Below are 7612 nucleotides of genomic sequence, written 5' to 3'. Positions count from 1 at the left end.
TTCATGGTGTAAACTGTGTGAATTAACACCCAACAGAACCAGCCTTTATAAAATATATGTCAATAATCTTGAAAAATGACACAATACATTACAGTAACTTTAGCACAGATACAATTAAAGTGGCATAGTGAGTTGAAGGAAACCATGATAGGAATGAAGTTTATAGATGATACCTTTGTAAATGTACACAAAATTTCTGAGCATCTTTTTCCTTGAAATTTCATTTTCAGGAATTATTACAAAATCATGCAATAGTGTTCATAAAAACCTGGTTTTTGCAGACATTTTAACCTTTGTAGAAAACAAAGATTTATAAAAGGGTATTAGAAATTGATTCAAAACTTTAGCTATTTTCATATAAATTTTTGAAATAATAAGAATTTACCGAAATAAAGAGCATCAGAAACGATGAATACCCAAATTCGTATCAACATGGATAGGACTGGAGGACATTATGCTGAATAAAATAATTCAAGGAGAGTCAATTATCAGATGGTTTCACTTATTTATGGAGCATAAAGAATAACACAGAGGACATTGGGAAATGGAGAGGAGAAGGGAGTTGGGGGAAATTGGAGGGGGAAACAAATGATGAGAGACTGTGGGCTCTAAGAAACAAACTGGGGGTTTGGGAGGGGAGGGGAGAAGGGGTTGGGTGAGCCCGGTGGTGGGTATTGAGGAGGGCACGTATTGCATGGAGCACTGGGTGAGGTGCATAGACAATGAATTTTGGAACACCAAAAAAAAAAAAAAGAAAAAATTAGATTACATTCAATTTTAAAAAACTGGAATTACATAAATACAGTGGGTTGAAATTAAATAGAATTAAAAGAAGTATATTTTGTAATAGAAATGTAAAAATATTTATAATATATTTTAAGAAAAAATGGCATGTGAAAAATTATTATTTAAATATGTAAATTTTTTACCTCCAGTTTGAATATCTTACTGACAAAGTCCTCAAGAAAGCAAAACAACTACAAAGAAAAATACAACTATTTAACTGTTTGAAAGCTCAAGCAAGTCACAGATGCCAGTTAATAGTTCAGCCAGCATGAAAGGTAATAGCATATCATGAAACCACCACCCTTTTTGCTGTTTTTACCTTTCATGCTGCCTGAACTATTAATTTTAGATACTGGTACATATAAAAGTTTAGTAATTAAAATTAGTGACAAAGCAGTTTCTTTTTTTAAGATTTATTTATTTATTCATTTATTTGAGAGAGAGAGAGAAGTCGGGGCAGAGAGAGAGGGAAAGAGAGAATCTCAAGCTGACTTCCCACTGAGGGCAGAGTTTGACCTGGGGCTTGATCCCACAACCCCAAGATCAGACCTGAGCCTAAAGCAAGAGTCAGACACTTAACTGACTGCACCACCCAGGTGCCCTAGAAAGCAGTTTCAAGATGAAACCCAAATAGGACAGAAGATAGCTTTGAATATGTAGGCAACTGAATAAGATATGTATGTATTTATACAACAATATGTCTTACCATTGACTATAAGTCTAGGATTGTTAGTTTCAGAGCTATCCCAGTAAAAAAGACAGCAGTCCCTGATTTCAACAAACTTAACCTTCTCACCGAAAGTGCTAAAATGGAAGTAACAATTATTTGTTATGAGAGCACAAATAAGGACCAGTCAATACAGACATAAAGTTGAGAAATCTTCTCAGTAGAAATGATGCTCAAAGTGAAAATCACAAATAAGGAATTGTACCTGGGTAGTGTTGGAGACTAGGAAGTAAAGATGGAATGTGGAAGGACAGAGAGAGATGTGGAAGGAGAGATTTTTTTTCCCCAGATAGATTACCAGTGTAAACCACTTTACACAAGACCTACGACATGATAAATTCTCAGTAAATATAATCTATTCCTCTTACTATAAGAAATGTGGAGTAGAAAGAAGGTATCACTTACACAGACCATAAATCCCACTTAGGATTTTGTGGTTTTGAGGCCATGTCACATGAATTATCTGTAGGACAGAGATAATAGTAGCTGACATAAATGAAGCATATACTATGCATCAGATTTTATCATAAATACATTACCTCATCTAATCATTTTAGCTGTATATGGTAGATACTCTTATTATCTCCATTTTAGTGATTAAAACACCCTGAAGGCCTGAGAGGTTGGGAAACTTGCCTGAAGTCATAGAGATGTGGGCAGGAAAGCCAGGTATTGCATGATGGAGGTCTCACAATAGGTGTGCTCTTAATCAGCATGATGCTGCCACTACAGCTTAGAGTGAGAAAGAGAGTATAGACAGGTGTGTAGGGAGTATATTCAATATTTTTAATTTGATTCTGAACTTAGTGATAATGAGGTATTACAATGTTTTCCATACTTAAACAGACCAAAATATGTGAGGTTTTTTCCAGCTGTGTATCTTTGGTCCCAACATTTCTTCATATGAAGCAGACAAATTGTGCATTAAAATACTCTCTGTATCGTGTATCCGGTGGACACTGAGTGTAAATTACATACTGCCAGAGAAACTTAAGAAGAGAGTCAGAGGAGTGATCCAACAATTTAGAAGATGAAACATGAAACAAGACATAAGCACATGCTTCGTCATCGTGCCACGATGCAAAATACAAGTCACAGATGGATCAGCAGCCCTGATGGAGCCCAGATCAGCTGTTATAGGTTTACATTTCATCATGACCAAATCTTCAAGAAAAGTCATAAAACAAACTAAATGGAGATATTCATCTTTGAAATAAAGAAGAAATGTTAGATATAAGAAGAAATCACAATTTTGTTGAATCACAATCTAATCACATGAGAAAATCCTTTCTTGGGTATAGATTAAAATTGTGAGGGAAAAGAAAATGAGATAGTAGAACAATTTTTAAAAATATGTTTAAGAAATCTATTACAAAACTGCCAAAAGAATAAAATAAAATTAAAAAATTGAGTAGCCAGAGTATTGGCAATATCATTTATTAATTTATAAAAGAAACCACATGTTCCTTTGTATGCTATCTCTTGTAGTCACTGTTTATTGCCATCTAGCTTTGACACACTCTATTCAAATAAAATAACTCTAAATTTTACATCAAACTGAATAAAATTTAGTAGTCAGTGATGAAAAACCACACAGTAACAACCTTCATCTTATTGGGACTGACAGAGGACCCTCAACTTCAGATTCCAATTTTTATATTTCTACTTCTCACTTACATATTGAGTAAAACTGGGAATCTGACAATCATATCCCTCACTTTAGTTGACTCTCACCTTAAAACACCAATGTACTTTTTCCTACAGAATTTTGCTTTATTAGAAATTTCATTTACATCTGCATGTATCCCTAGATACTTGTGCAACATAGCAACAGGTGACAGGTCAATTACATATAATATTTGTGTTATTCAAGTGTTTTTCATCGACATCTTTGGAGTAACAGAATTTTTCCTCCTGGCTACAATGTCCTATGACCGCTATGTAGCCATCTGCAAACCCCTGCATTATGTGACCATCATGAACAACAGAGTCTGCAAGAGGCTTGTCCTCGGCTGTTGGATGACTGGCTTGTTGATCATATTCCCACCACTTACTCTGTTCCTAAATTTGAAATTCTGTGATTCAAATGTCATTGATTATTTTTTCTGTGATGCATCTCCAATCTTGAAGATTTCATGCTCAGACACATGGCTCTTAGAGCAGTTGGTTATTGTCTGTGCTGTGCTGACCTTCATTCTGACCCTTCTGTGTGTTCTTCTGTCTTACATTCACATCATCAAGACCATTCTACAATTCCCCTCTTCCCAACAAAGGAAAAGAGCTTTTTCTACTTGTTCCTCTCACATGATTGTTGTTTCCATCACCTATGGAAGCTGTATCTTCATCTATGTTAAACCTTCAGCAAAGGAATCCGTGACTATTAATAAGGGTGTGGCAGTGCTAATGTCATCCATAGCTCCCATGTTGAACCCATTCATTTACACTCTAAGAAACAAACAAGTGAGACAAGCCTTCAGTGAGTCCTTCAGAAAAATTGCATTAGTCTCAAAAAAGTAAAAGAATGTTCAAGTTCGTAAATAAAAATAACAAGCTAAGCATAAACCATCAGGCTCTTAATCTCTCTGTCTCTTTTTAATATGATCTCTATTTAGGTTAACTTTCTCAAGCATTTATTTCTTCCAGAATTAACACCTTTCACCACCCGAGTTCTCTCCTTTAACTCCCCACCCTGCAAACAAACCCAAGATCCTAATCAGAGGACATGATAATAATTTTCTAATTGATGTAAACCTGATTTTACTTCTAATCTCACAAACAAAATTGCAATGCAGAAAAATAAAACAAATGAGAACCAAACAAGGAAATAAATAGTTTATCTTATATTTAGCTGGACTTGTAAAAATTAATTGATTTAAAGTGCTCTTCTAATCATCTAATCTAAGTGTTGCTGACTTTTAATTGACTAATAAAACTTATTGAGTGCCTAATGTTGGTGGGTCAAGTTCTAAGCAAAAAAAAAAAAATTTAAGTAGTCATGCACAGATGCACAGTATGGAACCCATCACAGGGTTTGAACTCATGACCTTGAGATCAAGACCTGAACTGAGATCAAGAGTCAGAGGCTTAAACAACTGACCCACCAAGGCACTGCTCTAGTTGAAGTTTTTAATTAGCAATATCCCTGATTGTATTTATCTCAGTATTATTAAATTTTTTAAAAAAATTTTATTTATTTATTTCAGAGAGGGACAGTGAGAGAGAGCATGAGAAGCAAGAAGGTCAGAGGGAGAAGCAGACTCCCCATGGAGCTGGGAGCCCGATGCGGGACTCGATCCCGGGACTCTGGGACCATGACCCGAGCTGAAGGCAGTTGCTTAACCAACTGAGCCACCCAGGCGCCCTTATTAATTTTTTTTGAAGCAGCACTTGGGGGTGGTGGGTGGGAGAAGGGGTTAAATGGGTGATGGGTATTAAGGAGGACATTTGTGATAAGCACTGGGTGTTATACGTAAGTGATGAATCACTAAATTCTACACCTGAATCTATTTTCACACTGTATGTTAACTAACTGAAATTTAAATAAAAACTTGAAAAAGAAGAAAAAGCACCACGGCCAAAAACTAATATGATATAATTGAAAAGTAAAGAAAATAAAAATAAATACATTCTAAATAAATGTGTCTTAAGTGGAAGTAGAATTTGATATCTAGGATCCTAGAGTTTATTTGTAAATACACACACACACACATACACACACTCATATAAAATGCTGAAATTTTAAAAGTAAAAGATTCACAAACTATACAAAATACATAATGGGGTTTTTTAATTTATTTTTTATTTATTTTCAGCATAACAGTATTCATTATTTTTTCACCACACCCAGTGCTCCATGCAATCCGTGCCCTCTATAATACCCACCACTTCGTACCCCAACCTCCCACCCACCCCCACCACTTCAAACCCCTCAGATTGCTTTTCAGAGTCCATAGTCTCTCATGATTCACCTCCCCTTCCAATTTTCCCCAACTCCCTTCTCCTAACTCCCCATGTCCTCCATGCTATTTGTTATGCTCCACAAATACGTGAAACCATATGATAATTGACTCTCTCTGCTTGGCTTATTTCACTCAGCATAAATGCGAGAAAAAGCCATTTTCTAAAAAGATATGATATGATACGTTCAGTGTCAAAATGTTAATTGCTATTGAGGAATTAAAATTGTGTAAAATATTCAATTGTTTAAAGTATGAATATCCAAATTCAAAATGTAGTTAAATTAACCAATAAATATTTGTATATCATGAAATCAGAATTTCAAAAGAAATCTAGAAAACAAACTATCAATATATATGGAAGACTAAGGTAATTAAAAAGTTATAACTAAAATAATAGTTACAGGGGCGCCTGGGTGGCTCAGTGGGTTAAGCCGCTGCCTTCGGCTCAGGTCATGATCTCAGGGTCCTGGGATCGAGTCCCGCATCGGGCTCTCTGCTCAGCAGGGAGCCTGCTTCCTCCTCTCCTCTCTCTGTCTGACTCTCTGCCTACTTGTGATCTCTCTCTGTCAAATAAATAAATAAATAATCTTAAAAAAATAAATAAAATAATAGTTACATATTTTTTCATGAAGTAAATGGCATATAGATTAGAAGACCACAAAATGCACATCAATTTTTCTTAAAAAAACTTTTTAAAATTAAAACTCATAAAACTACTAAGTAAATTTTCATATTGGTAAGTTTTTTTGTTTTTTCTTAATTTTTTACTTTATTATTATTATGTTTTTATAAACATACAATGTATTTTCATCCCCAGGGGTACAGGTCTGTGAATCACAAGGTTTACACACATCACAGCACTCACCATAGCACATACCCTCCCCAATGTCCATAACCCCATCCCCCTCTCCCGACCCCTCCTCCCCCCAGCAACCCTCAGTTTGTGAGATTAAGAGTCCCTTATTGTTTGTCTCCCTTCCAATCCCATCTTGTTTCATTTATTCTTCTCCTACTCCCTAAACCCCCCATGCTGCATCTCCACTTCCTCATATCAGGGAGATCATGTGATAGTTCTCTTTCTCTGATTGACTTATTTCACTAAGCATGATACCCTCTAGTTCCATCCACGTCATCACAAATGGCAAGATTTCATTTCTTTTGATGGCTGCATTGTAGTCCACTGTGTATATATACCACCTCTTCTTGATCCATTCATCTGTTGATGGACATCTAGGTTCTTTCCATAGTTTGACTATTGTAGACATTGCTGCTATAAACATTCAGGTGCACGTGCCCCTTAGGATCACTACGTTTGTATCTTTAGGGTAAATATCTAGTAGTACAATTGCTGGGTCATAGGGTAGCTCCATTTTCAATTTTTTGAGGAAGCTCCATGCTGTTTTCCAGAGTGGCTGCACCAGTTTGCATTCCCACCAACAGTGTAGGAGGGTTCCCCTTTCTCTGCATCCTTGCCAGCATCTGTCATTTCCTGACTTGTTAATTTCAGCCCTTCTGACTGGTGTGAGGGGATATCTCATTGTGGTTTTGATTTGTATTTCCCTGATGCCGAGTGATGTGGAGCACTTTTTCATGTGTCTGTTGGCCATCTGGATGTCTTCTTTGCAGAAATGTCTGTTCATGTCTTCTGCCCATTTCTTGATTGGATTATTTGTTCTTTGGGTGTTGAGTTTGCTAAGTTCTCTTTATAGGTTTTGGATACTAGCCCTTTATCTGATATGTCATTTGCAAATATCTTCTCCCATTCTGTCAGTTGCCTTTTGTTTTTGTTAACTGTTTCCTTTGCCGTGCAAAAACTTTTGACCTTCATGAAGTCCCAAGTTCATTCTTGCCCTTGCTTCCCTTGCCTTTGGCGATGTTCTTAGGAAGAAGATGATGCAGCTGAGGTCGAAGAGGTTGCAGCCTCTGCTCTCCTCAAGTGTTTTGATGCATTTCTTTCTCACATTGAGGTCCCTCATCCATTTTGAGTCTATTTTCATGTGTGGTGTAAGGAAATGGTCCAATTTCAATTTGCTGCATGTGGCTGTCCAATTTTCCCAGCACCATTTGTTGAAGAGGCTGTCTTTTTTCCACTGGACATTCTTTGCTGCATTGTCAAAGATTAGTTGACCAGAGTTGAGGG

At 36.4% G+C, this 7612-nt stretch overlaps 1 protein-coding gene across 1 annotated transcript; it reads left to right on the top strand.

Moving 5' to 3' along the window:
- The first annotated feature begins 3094 nt into the window (after positions 1-3094).
- LOC101691245 (olfactory receptor 6C2-like) lies at positions 3095-4030 on the top strand. Its single transcript, XM_045071793.1, has one exon. It carries the CDS (start codon positions 3095-3097, stop codon positions 4028-4030), a length of 936 nt encoding a protein of 311 aa, XP_044927728.1.
- Positions 4031-7612: the final 3582 nt, after the last annotated feature.

The sequence above is a fragment of the Mustela putorius genome, unplaced genomic scaffold (genome assembly GCF_011764305.1).
Source record: "Mustela putorius furo isolate JIRA1106 unplaced genomic scaffold, ASM1176430v1.1 tig00003988_pilon_pilon_pilon, whole genome shotgun sequence".
Lineage (NCBI taxonomy): Eukaryota > Metazoa > Chordata > Mammalia > Carnivora > Mustelidae > Mustela > Mustela putorius.
The sequence above is the reverse complement of the archived record's forward strand: the minus strand, read 5'-3'. Positions and strand labels throughout refer to the sequence as shown.